Raw genomic sequence first — 14,497 nt, 5'->3', positions numbered from 1 at the left:
ATACCGTAAAGTCTCCAGCTTTATTCTAGGCTGACCTCTATGCCACACTAGATCTCTAAAGATGTAGTTGATTCTGTGGAATCTGTCCAGAGGCATCCCGACCTGGGCGTTGTCAAGGACATACAGAAGTTGTGGCATCATGACCATCTTTAAAAGGTTGACTCTGCCTACCACCAATAGAAACCGCTTACACCAAGCCCTAACCGTCACCCGGAATTTCGTAAGCAGTGGCGTTAAATTAAGCTCTTCAAACTCTGACACCCGGGCGAGATTTGAATCCCTAGATATTTAATGTTTGCTACGCAGGGGATGTGGTTAGCTAAAGCAGTCGCGGACAAGGCGTGACCATGCAAGAACATCAATGCCGATTTATGCCAAATGATAGTTAGTCCCGCCATTTGACCAAATCGGCCTATAAGAGCCATTGTTGCAGACAGGGAGGTCAATGTGTCCCCCAAAAATAGTATCATCCGCATACATAACTACTTTATTTTGGATCTGTCCGTATTTAAAACCTCGTATTTCGGAGGCGCTCCGCACCGCTGCCGCCAATGGCTCTATTGCGAACAGCAAGGGAGACAATGGACACCCACAATGGACTTTCTACTGCTGCAGAAGAATAGTGTGAGGTCCTCCACCATGTACATCTGCAGGAGAAACGCATGAGATCCTTGATCATGCTAGGATCATGGTACGTGTACAGGAGAATAGTATGATGTCCTCCACTGTATCTGGAAAAATCAACCATTGTCCATCTGCAGGAGAATAATACAAGGTCCTCCACCTTGTCTTGAACAATCAACATTTCACATCTACAGGAGAACTGTGTGAGATCCTCCACCATATCTGGAACGAGCAACCATTGTACATCCTCCATCATTCTGAGATCAACCATTCTAATGTACATGCTAGGAACTGTCAACCATTCTACATCTGCGGGAAAACAATAGGAAAGTCCTCTACCACAGCGGTCCCCGACCACCAGGCCATGGACCAGTACCGGCCCAGGATCATCTGGTCTGTGGGGAGCGTCAGTGTTAAATGGGAGGGACAGGAACTTTTGGCTCCTGTGCCCAGTTGTTTAGCCTCATAGAGTAATGCTGCTATGCCTGAGGCCTGTGAGGCAGTGCTGCGGTACAGGATGGTCGCCATAATGACATCATTGTGACCTTCATGACCATGGCATCACTCCACAAGAGAACCCGGCACAAGAGGTGGCAATGACGTCCACGACCGCTTGTATTGTAGCGCAGGGAGCCCGGGCAGCAGGCTGGAAGAGGCCTCAGTCACAGACCGCTGGACGGAGGGGGGTATTGTATTCTTTTTATCTTTCCAATTGTGAACACTACTGGGGGGCACCAAGGAGGAGGGGTTGGATGTATTATTTAATGGGAGCACCATATGTAAAGAGGCACTATTAGTGGGGTACACCATATGTAAAGAGGCACTATTAGTGGGGTACACCATATGTAAAGAGGCACTATTAGTGGGGGACACCGTATGTAAAGAGGCACTATTAGTGGGGGGCACCATATGTAAAGAGGCACTATTAGTGGGGGGCACCATATGTAAAGAGGCACTATTAGTGGGGGACACCATATGTAAAGAGGCGCTATTAGTGGGGGACACCATATGTAAAGAGGCACTATTAGTGGGGGGCACCATATGTAAAGAGGCACTATTAGTGGGGGACACCATATGTAAAGAGGCACTATTAGTGGGGGACACCATATGTAAAGAGGCACTATTAGTGGGGGGCACCATATGTAAAGAGGCGCTATTAGTGGGGGACACCATATGTAAAGAGGCACTATTAGTGGGGGACACCATATGTAAAGAGGCACTATTAGTGGGGGACACCATATGTAAAGAGGCGCTATTAGTGGGGGACACCATATGTAAAGAGGCACTATTATTGGGGGGCACCAAGGAGAAGGGGTTGGATGTATTATTTAATGGGGTACTATATATAAAGAGGCACTATTAGTGGGGGACACCATATGTAAAGAGGCACTATTAGTGGGGGACACCATATGTAAAGAGGCACTACTGAGGGGCACCATATGTAAAGAGCACTACTGGAGGGGGATCAGATGTAAAGAGGAAGTACTGGGGGGGGCACCATATGTAAAGAGGTACTACTGGAGGGGGACCATATGTAAAGAGGTACTACTGGAGGGGGACCATATATAAAGAGGCACTACTGGAGGGGGCACCATATGTAAAGAGGCATTACTGGGGGCACTATATATATATATATATATATATATATATATATATATATATATATATATGTAAAGAGGCACTACTGGGGGGAACCATATGTAAAGAGGCACTACTGGGGGGCACTATATTTAAAGAGGCACTACTGATGGGGCACCATATGTAAAGAGGCATTACTGGGGGTCCAAATGTAGATAGGTACTACTGGAGGGGCACCATATGTAAAGAGGCACTACTGGGGATGGGATGTACAGAGGCAGGATAGACCTGGGAGGATAGAACATTATGAGGTCCTCCATCATTCTGAGAATAATCAAGTATTCTACAGCCACAGGAGGACAGCACAAGCTCCACCACTGTATCTAGGAAGATGAACCATTATACATCTGTAGGAAAACAGTACAAGGTCTTTCTCCATGTCTAGAAAAAAGTTGTATATCTGTAGGAGAAAAATATTAGGTCTACCTCTACCATGCTTGGATCAATCAACCATTGTACATCTGCAGGAGAACAGTGTAAGGTCCTCCACCATATCTATAACAATCAACCATTGTACATCTGCAGGAGAACAGTGTAAGGTTCTCCACCATATCTATAACAATCAACCATTGTACATCTACATAAGAACAGTGTAAGGTTCTCCACCATATCTATAACAATCAACCATTGTACATCTGCAGGAGAACAGTGTAAGGTTCTCCACCATATCTATAACAATCAACCATTGTACATCTGCAGGAGAACAGTGTAAGGTCTTCCACCATATCTATAACAATCAACCATTGTACATCTGCAGGAGAACAGTGTAAGGTCTTCCACCACATCTATAACAATCAACCATTGTACATCTGCATGAGAACAGTGTAAGGTTCTCCACCATATCTATAACAATCAACCATTGTACATCTACATGAGAACAGTGTAAGGTTCTCCACCATATCTATAACAATCAACCATTGTACATCTGCAGGAGAACAGTGTAAGGTCTTCCACCATATCTATAACAATCAACCATTGTACATCTGCAGGAGAACAGTGTAAGGTCCTCCACCATATCTATAACAATCAACCATTGTACATCTGCAGGAGAACAGTGTAAGGTTCTCCACCATATCTATAACAATCAACCATTGTACATCTGCAGGAGAACAGTGTAAGGTCTTCCACCATATCTATAACAATCAACCATTGTACATCTACATGAGAACAGTGTAAGGTTCTCCACCATATCTATAACAATCAACCATTGTACATCTGCAGGAGAACAGTGTAAGGTCTTCCACCATATCTATAACAATCAACCATTGTACATCTGCAGGAGAACAGTGTAAGGTCTTCCACCACATCTATAACAATCAACCATTGTACATCTGCATGAGAACAGTGTAAGGTTCTCCACCATATCTATAACAATCAACCATTGTACATCTACATGAGAACAGTGTAAGGTCCTCCACCATATCTATAACAATCAACCATTGTACATCTGCAGGAGAACAGTGTAAGGTTCTCCACCATATCTATAACAATCAACCATTGTACATCTGCAGGAGAACAGTGTAAGGTCTTCCACCATATCTATAACAATCAACCATTGTACATCTGCAGGAGAACAGTGTAAGGTTCTCCACCATATCTATAACAATCAACCATTGTACATCTGCAGGAGAACAGTGTAAGGTCTTCCACCATATCTATAACAATCAACCATTGTACATCTGCAGGAGAACAGTGTAAGGTCTTCCACCACATCTATAACAATCAACCATTGTACATCTGCAGGAGAACAGTGTAAGGTCTTCCACCACATCTATAACAATCAACCATTGTACATCTGCAGGAGAACAGTGTAAGGTCTTCCACCACATCTATAACAAACCATTGTACATCTGCATGAGAACAGTGTAAGGTTCTCCACCATATCTATAACAATCAACCATTGTACATCTACATGAGAACAGTGTAAGGTCCTCCACCATATCTATAACAATCAACCATTGTACATCTGCAGGAGAACAGTGTAAGGTTCTCCACCATATCTATAACAATCAACCATTGTACATCTGCAGGAGAACAGTGTAAGGTCTTCCACCACATCTATAACAATCAACCATTGTACATCTGCAGGAGAACAGTGTAAGGTCTTCCACCACATCTATAACAATCAACCATTGTACATCTGCAGGAGAACAGTGTAAGGCCTTCCACCACATCTATAACAATCAACCATTGTACATCTGCAGGAGAACAGTGTAAGGTCTTCCACCTTACTGGCAACAATTATTCACCATGAATTTATAAGAATAATCTTGCTAGAAACAACTAGCCATTTTACATCTACAGGAGAGCAAGATGAGGTCTTCCACCATGCCTGAAACAATTAATTATTCTACATCTGCTGAAAAACAGTACCATGTCCTCCACCATGCTGGGAACAATTAACCATTCTGGATATGTAGAACAGCCCCAGGTCACCAGCATTTTATATATACAGGAAACAGTACAAGATCCTCCACCAAATCTGGAATAGATCCTTTGCCTTGCCAGGAACAATCAACCATTCTACATTTACAGGCAAAGGTGCAAGGTCTTCCACTGTTTCTAGGAAAATAAAACATTGTACGCTTGCAAGAGAACAGTATGATGTCTTCCACCTTCTCTGGAACAATCCACCTTTATGCAGGAGAATAGCACAAGGTCCTTCCCCATGTCAGGAACAATCAACCATTGCAAATCTCTAGGAAAATAAAACAGGAGAACAGTACAAGGTCCTTCACTATGTGCGGGATGATCAGCCATTGACTACACTCTGACTACTCCCAGTAAGAGCCGACCCGGATCAGCTATGACAGCCATGCTAAATCTCACGGTGTCAATTAGCAATAGCTGGTGCTGACACATAAAATACTGGCTCCTAATTCTCCAAGGCCAGGAACCTCGGTGACACATACCTTACATCCACAATGATTCCAGGTACCTTCTTAGAGCTGACAAGGATTCAGGGCAGTGTTCACAGTACATATCGATTAGATGTAGACATTACTGATGGTTGTAAGGATTGTCTTAAGTATTTTCAGCTGGGCTTTTCCTTCTGATGTGGGTCCAGCTCCTCATGATTATGACTCTCCTAACTGATTTACAGGTGAATGGGGTGGATCTGAGAAATGCTACTCATGAGCAGGCGGCTCTGGCCCTCAAGAATGCGGGGCAAACAGTCACAATCATTGCCCAGTATAAGCCTGAGGGTAAGATGGCTCGTGACATATAATCTGCCATGTAAAGTATATGGGAGTACAGTACTAATAAGGTAGGTGTCTTTGGTCTCTCAGAGTACAGCAGGTTCGAAGCCAAGATCCATGACCTGAGGGAGCAGCTGATGAACAGTAGTCTCGGCTCTGGGAGTGCATCTCTGCACAACGCTAACGGTGGCAAGAGAGGGTTCTACATCAGGTAAGAAGTCCACTGGTGGAGTTGATGAGAACACAACCTGTGATCACAAGGTCAGTGGGCTAATGGTGGTGTCCAGTGTCCGATCTTCTTGCTTTGTCTTCTGCTCATGTCTGTCCTCTTCAGTAACGTACTTGTGTCCTGCTCTCAGGGCTCTTTTTGACTATGACAAGACACGGGACTGCGGCTTTCTCAGTCAAGCCCTTAGCTTCAAGTTTGGAGATGTCCTCCATGTTATAGATGCCACAGATGACGAGTGGTGGCAGGCGAGACGGGTACAACCAGAGGGAGAAGAAGTCGGCTTCATCCCCAGTAAGAGAAGGTGAGACCTTGTGCCGTGCAGTTAGAGGCGCCAAACTTTCCAATATGAGGATTCTATACTAACCTTTACCCAAAGGTGGACCCACCCAGCAGAGATGTACTACCAGTATACACACCTGATTATATACACCTGATACCAGTATACACACCCTATTATATACACCCGATACCAGTATACACACCCTATTATATACACCCGATACCAGTATACACACCCTTTTATATACACCCGATACCGGTATACACACCCTATTATATACACCTGATACCAGTATACACACCTGATTATATACACCTGATACCAGTATACACACCCTATTATATACACACCTGATACCAGTATACACACCTGATTATATACACCTGATACCAGTATACACACCCTATTATATACACACACCTGATACCAGTATACACACCTGATTATATACACCTGATACCAGTATACACACCCTATTATATACACCTGATACCAGTATACACACCCTATTATATACACCTGATACCAGTATATACACCCGATTATATACACCTGATACCAGTATATACACCCTATTATATACACCTGATACCAGTATACACACCCTATTATATACACCTGATACCAGTATACACACCCTATTATATACACCTGATACCAGTATACACACCTTGTTATATACACCTGATACCAGTATATACACCCTATTATATACACCTGATACCAGTATATACACCCTATTATATACACCTGATACCAGTATACACACCTGATTATATACACCTGATACCAGTATACACACCCTATTATATACACACCTGATACCAGTATACACACCTGATTATATACACCTGATACCAGTATACACACCCTATTATATACACACCTGATACCAGTATACACACCTGATTATATACACCTGATACCAGTATACACACCCTATTATATACACACACCTGATACCAGTATACACACCTGATTATATACACCTGATACCAGTATACACACCCTATTATATACACCTGATACCAGTATACACACCCTATTATATACACCTGATACCAGTATATACACCCGATTATATACACCTGATACCAGTATACACACCCTATTATATACACCTGATACCAGTATACACACCCTATTATATACACCTGATACCAGTATACACACCTTGTTATATACACCTGATACCAGTATACACACCTTGTTATATACACCTGATACCAGTATACACACCCTATTATATACACCTGATACCAGTATACACACCCTATTATATACACCTGATACCAGTATACACACCCTATTATATACACCTGATACCAGTATACACACCTTGTTATATACACCTGATACCAGTATATACACCCTATTATATACACCTGATACCAGTATATACACCCTATTATATACACCTGATACCAGTATACACACCCTATTATATACACCTGATACCAGTATACACACCCTATTATATACACCTGATACCAGTATACACACCCTATTATATACACCTGATACCAGTATATACACCCTATTATATACACCTGATACCAGTATATACACCCTATTATATACACCTGATACCAGTATACACACCCTATTATATACACCTGATACCAGTATACACACCCTATTATATACACCTGATACCAGTATACACACCCTATTATATACACCTGATACCAGTATACACACCTTGTTATATACACCTGATACCAGTATATACACCCTATTATATATACTGTATCCAGGCCTCGTGTCACGCTCCTCCAGTGGCACAATAATGGCCACGTCCCTCTTACTGGACTGACGTGGCTCCTTTCTCTTCACAGGGTGGAGAGACGAGAATGGTCTCGGTTAAAGGTAAAGGTGCGACTGTGTTGTGTCTGAGAAGTGCATTCAGTGACATGTCATCAGTGTTTGGATGATGGGTGCTGTAGTCTCCACTTGTGCTAGTACCTGGTTCCTCAGCCCCTATTTTTACTTTGGTCACTGCTTTAATCTTGTACAACGCTTCCCCAGTGTTTACTGGGATTATCACACAAATACCAGTATGTTGTCAGGCTTCATTCACACATCCGTGAGATACCGGACCGGCCTCCTGCTTAGTGCAGCAGCGCACGGTGTGATTGGTTGCTATGACGCCGTGCGCTTTGTGCCTCCGCTGCAGTACAGATCATACCAGTGCGGCGACGGCACAAAGCGCACGGAGTCATGGCAACCAATCACACCGTGCGCTCCTGCACTAAGCCGGAGGCCGGTCCGGTATCTCACGGACTGGGATTGCGGAGGGCCCTCCATAGAAGCTGAGCCTGAGGAGAAGGCGCCTGTGCAGGGTGATAACAGTACCAGCTCCGTATGGACTACAACTCCTCTGCTCTCCGTCTGCATTCCCTGAAGATCCAATGTATTGTCCACATGTGACTATAGTGGTTATAGCGTCCGTCCGTCAATGTGCGCGACATCACTGAGAGCGGCTCTTACTACAATGTCTGTCTTTTCACTTCTCTCCTCCGCTGCGCAGGACCGAAGCAGCACTACTGGTTCTCAGAGTATGTATCTCACTGCCATGTACAACCACCCTCAACATGTAGTCCTCACCAACATCCTTCCCCTGAAGAACTGCCACCAATGCAGCCCTACACCTCCATCGTGTCCTGTACCGTCCTCACACACACTCCTCTACACTACACCTCCATCGTGTCCTGTACCGTCCTCACACACACTCCTCTACACTACACCTCCATCGTGTCCTGTACCGTCCTCACACACTCCTCTACACTACACCTCCTGTATCTACTATTCCTGTACCGTCCTCACACACTCCTCTACACTACACCTCCTCCTGTATCTACTATTCCTGTACCGTCCTCACACACACTCCTCTACACTACACCTCCTCCTGTATCTACTATTCCTGTACCGTCCTCACACACACTCCTCTACACTACACCTCCTGTATCTACTATTCCTGTACCGTCCTCACACACACTCCTCTACACTACACCTCCTCCTGTATCTACTATTCCTGTACCGTCCTCACACACACTCCTCTACACTACACCTCCTGTATCTACTATTCCTGTACCGTCCTCACACACACTCCTCTACACTACACCTCCTGTATCTACTATTCCTGTACCGTCCTCACACACACTCCTCTACACTACACCTCCTCCTGTATCTACTATTCCTGTACCGTCCTCACACACACTCCTCTACACTACACCTCCTGTATCTACTATTCCTGTACCGTCCTCACACACACTCCTCTACACTACACCTCCTCCTGTATCTACTATTCCTGTACCGTCCTCACACACACTCCTCTACACTACACCTCCTGTATCTACTATTCCTGTACCGTCCTCACACACACTCCTCTACACTACACCTCCTCCTGTATCTACTATTCCTGTACCGTCCTCACACACACTCCTCTACACTACACCTCCTCCTGTATCTACTATTCCTGTACCGTCCTCACACACACTCCTCTACACTACACCTCCTGTATCTACTATTCCTGTACCGTCCTCACACACACTCCTCTACACTACACCTCCTCCTGTATCTACTATTCCAGTACCGTCCTCACACACACTCCTCTACACTACACCTCCACCTGTATCTACTTTTCCTGTACTGTCCTCACACACACTCCTCTACACTACACCTCCTCCTGTATCTACTATTCCTGTACCGTCCTCACACACACTCCTCTACACTACACCTCCTCCTGTATCTACTATTCCTGTACCGTCCTCACACACACTCCTCTACACTACACCTCCTGTATCTACTATTCCAGTACCGTCCTCACACACACTCCTCTACACTACACCTCCTCCTGTATCTACTATTCCTGTACCGTCCTCACACACACTCCTCTACACTACACCTCCTCCTGTATCTACTATTCCAGTACCGTCCTCACACACACTCCTCTACACTACACCTCCACCTGTATCTACTTTTCCTGTACTGTCCTCACACACACTCCTCTACACTACACCTCCTCCTGTATCTACTATTCCTGTACCGTCCTCACACACACTCCTCTACACTACACCTCCTCCTGTATCTACTATTCCTGTACCGTCCTCACACACACTCCTCTACACTACACCGCCTCCTGTATCTACTATTCCTGTACCGTCCTCACACACACTCCTCTACACTACACCTCCTCCTGTATCTACTATTCCTGTACTGTCCTCACACACACTCCTCTACACTACACCTCCTCCTGTATCTACTATTCCTGTACCGTCCTCACACACACTCCTCTACACTACACCTCCTCCTGTATCTACTATTCCTGTACCGTCCTCACACACACTCCTCTACACTACACCTCCTCCTGTATCTACTATTCCTGTACCGTCCTCACACACACTCCTCTACACTACACCTCCTGTATCTACTATTCCTGTACCGTCCTCACACACACTCCTCTACACTACACCTCCTCCTGTATCTACTATTCCTGTACCGTCCTCACACACACTCCTCTACACTACACCTCCTCCTGTATCTACTATTCCTGTACCGTCCTCACACACACTCCTCTACACTACACCTCCTCCTGTATCCACTATTCCTGTACTGTCCTCACACACACTCCTCTACACTACACCTCCTCCTGTATCTACTATTCCTGTACCGTCCTCACACACACTCCTCTACACTACACCTCCTCCTGTATCTACTATTCCTGTACCGTCCTCACACACACTCCTCTACACTACACCTCCTGTATCTACTATTCCTGTACCGTCCTCACACACACTCCTCTACACTACACCTCCTCCTGTATCTACTATTCCTGTACCGTCCTCACACACACTCCTCTACACTACACCTCCTGTATCTACTATTCCTGTACCGTCCTCACACACACTCCTCTACACTACACCTCCTGTATCTACTATTCCTGTACCGTCCTCACACACACTCCTCTACACTACACCTCCTCCTGTATCTACTATTCCTGTACCGTCCTCACACACACTCCTCTACACTACACCTCCTGTATCTACTATTCCTGTACCGTCCTCACACACACTCCTCTACACCTCCTCCTGTATCTACTATTCCTGTACCGTCCTCACACACACTCCTCTACACTACACCTCCTCCTGTATCTACTATTCCTGTACCGTCCTCACACACACTCCTCTACACTACACCTCCTCCTGTATCTACTATTCCTGTACTGTCCTCACACACACTCCTCTACACTACACCTCCTGTATCTACTATTCCTGTACCGTCCTCACACACACTCCTCTACACTACACCTCCTCCTGTATCTACTATTCCTGTACCGTCCTCACACACACTCCTCTACACTACACCTCCTCCTGTATCTACTATTCCTGTACCGTCCTCACACACACTCCTCTACACTACACCTCCTCCTGTATCTACTATTCCTGTACCGTCCTCACACACACTCCTCTACACTACACCTCCTCCTGTATCTACTATTCCTGTACCGTCCTCACACACACTCCTCTACACTACACCTCCTCCTGTATCTACTATTCCTGTACCGTCCTCACACACACTCCTCTACACTACACCTCCTCCTGTATCTACTATTCCTGTACTGTCCTCACACACACTCCTCTACACTACACCTCCTCCTGTATCTACTATTCCTGTACTGTCCTCACACACACTCCTCTACACTACACCTCCTCCTGTATCTACTATTCCTGTACCGTCCTCACACACACTCCTCTACACTACACCTCCTGTATCTACTACTCCTGTACCGTCCTCACACACACTCCTCTACACTACACCTCCTCCTGTATCTACTACTCCTGTACCGTCCTCACACACACTCCTCTACACTACACCTCCTCCTGTATCTACTATTCCTGTACTGTCCTCACACACACTCCTCTACACTACACCTCCTCCTGTATCTACTATTCCTGTACCGTCCTCACACACACTCCTCTACACTACACCTCCTCCTGTATCTACTATTCCTGTACTGTCCTCACACACACTCCTCTACACTACACCTCCTCCTGTATCTACTATTCCTGTACCGTCCTCACACACACTCCTCTACACTACACCTCCTCCTGTATCTACTATTCCTGTACCGTCCTCACACACACTCCTCTACACTACACCTCCTGTATCTACTATTCCTGTACCGTCCTCACACACACTCCTCTACACTACACCTCCTCCTGTATCTACTATTCCTGTACCGTCCTCACACACACTCCTCTACACTACACATCCTGTATCTACTATTCCTGTACCGTCCTCACACACACTCCTCTACACTACACCTCCTCCTGTATCTACTATTCCTGTACCGTCCTCACACACACTCCTCTACACTACACCTCCTGTATTTACTATTCCTGTACCGTCCTCACACACACTCCTCTACACTACACCTCCTGTATCTACTATTCCTGTACCGTCCTCACACACACTCCTCTACACTACACCTCCTCCTGTATCTACTATTCCTGTACCGTCCTCACACACACTCCTCTACACTACACCTCCTCCTGTATCTACTATTCCTGTACCGTCCTCACACACACTCCTCTACACTACACCTCCTCCTGTATCTACTATTCCTGTACCGTCCTCACACACACTCCTCTACACTACACCTCCTGTATCTACTATTCCTGTACCGTCCTCACACACACTCCTCTACACTACACCTCCTCCTGTATCTACTATTCCTGTACTGTCCTCACACACACTCCTCTACACTACACCTCCTCCTGTATCTACTATTCCTGTACCGTCCTCACACACACTCCTCTACACTACACCTCCTCCTGTATCTACTATTCCTGTACCGTCCTCACACACACTCCTCTACACTACACCTCCTGTATCTACTATTCCTGTACCGTCCTCACACACACTCCTCTACACTACACCTCCTCCTGTATCTACTATTCCTGTACCGTCCTCACACACACTCCTCTACACTACACCTCCTCCTGTATCTACTATTCCTGTACCGTCCTCACACACACTCCTCTACACTACACCTCCTGTATCTACTATTCCTGTACCGTCCTCACACACACTCCTCTACACTACACCTCCTCCTGTATCTACTATTCCTGTACCGTCCTCACACACACTCCTCTACACTACACCTCCTCCTGTATCTACTATTCCTGTACCGTCCTCACACACACTCCTCTACACTACACCTCCTCCTGTATCTACTATTCCTGTACCGTCCTCACACACACTCCTCTACACTACACCACCTCCTGTATCTACTATTCCTGTACCGTCCTCACACACACTCCTCTACACTACACCTCCTGTATCTACTATTCCTGTACCGTCCTCACACACACTCCTCTACACTACACCTCCTGTATCTACTATTCCTGTACCGTCCTCACACACACTCCTCTACACTACACCTCCTCCTGTATCTACTATTCCTGTACCGTCCTCACACACACTCCTATACACTACACCTCCTCCTGTATCTACTATTCCTGTACTGTCCTCACACACACTCCTCTACACTACACCTCCTGTATCTACTATTCCTGTACCGTCCTCACACACACTCCTCTACACTACACCTCCTCCTGTATCTACTATTCCTGTACCGTCCTCACACACACTCCTCTACACTACACCTCCTCCTGTATCTACTATTCCTGTACCGTCCTCACACACACTCCTCTACACCTCCTCCTGTATCTACTATTCCTGTACCGTCCTCACACACACTCCTCTACACTACACCTCCTCCTGTATCTACTATTCCTGTACCGTCCTCACACACACTCCTCTACACTACACCTCCTGTATCTACTATTCCTGTACTGTCCTCACACACACTCCTCTACACTACACCTCCTCCTGTATCTACTAGTCCTGTACCGTCCTCACACACACTCCTCTACACTACACCTCCTCCTGTATCTACTATTCCTGTACCGTCCTCACACACACTCCTCTACACTACACCTCCTGTATCTACTATTCCTGTACCGTCCTCACACACACTCCTCTACACTACACCTCCATCGTGTCCTGTACCGTCCTCACACACACTCCTCTACACCTCCATCGTGTCCTGTACCGTCCTCACACACTCCTCTACACTACACCTCCATCGTGTCCTGTACCGTCCTCACACACTCCTCTACACTACACCTCCATCGTGTCCTGTACCGTCCTCTCACACACTCCTCTACACTACACCTCCATCGTGTCCTGTACCGTCCTCACACACACTCCTCTACACTACACCTCCATCGTGTCCTGTACCGTCCTCACACACACTCCTCTACACTACACCTCCATCGTGTCCTGTACCGTCCTCACACACACTCCTCTACACTACACCTCCATCGTGTCCTGTACCGTCCTCTCACACACTCCTCTACACTACACCTCCATCGTGTCCTGTACCGTCCTCACACACACTCCTCTACACCTCCATCGTGTCCTGTACCGTCCTCACACACACTCCTCTACACTACACCA

At 45.9% G+C, this 14,497-nt stretch overlaps 1 protein-coding gene across 1 annotated transcript in view; it reads left to right on the top strand.

Annotated features, from left to right (window-relative positions):
- The window catches only part of DLG4 (discs large MAGUK scaffold protein 4), a 194,923-nt gene that overhangs the window by 136,058 nt on the left and 44,368 nt on the right, over positions 1 to 14,497 (top strand). Inside the window, exons 12-16 of the mRNA XM_040415427.1 lie at positions 5,366 to 5,468; positions 5,553 to 5,673; positions 5,822 to 5,992; positions 7,810 to 7,840; positions 8,502 to 8,529. Coding sequence (XP_040271361.1) covers positions 5,366 to 5,468; positions 5,553 to 5,673; positions 5,822 to 5,992; positions 7,810 to 7,840; positions 8,502 to 8,529 — 454 coding nt within the window. The remainder of the gene's footprint in view (positions 1 to 5,365; positions 5,469 to 5,552; positions 5,674 to 5,821; positions 5,993 to 7,809; positions 7,841 to 8,501; positions 8,530 to 14,497) is intronic.

The sequence above is a fragment of the Bufo bufo genome, chromosome 1 (assembly GCF_905171765.1).
Source record: "Bufo bufo chromosome 1, aBufBuf1.1, whole genome shotgun sequence".
NCBI lineage: Eukaryota > Metazoa > Chordata > Amphibia > Anura > Bufonidae > Bufo > Bufo bufo.
Note: the sequence above shows the minus strand (reverse complement) of the source record. Positions and strands in the feature narration are given on the sequence as shown.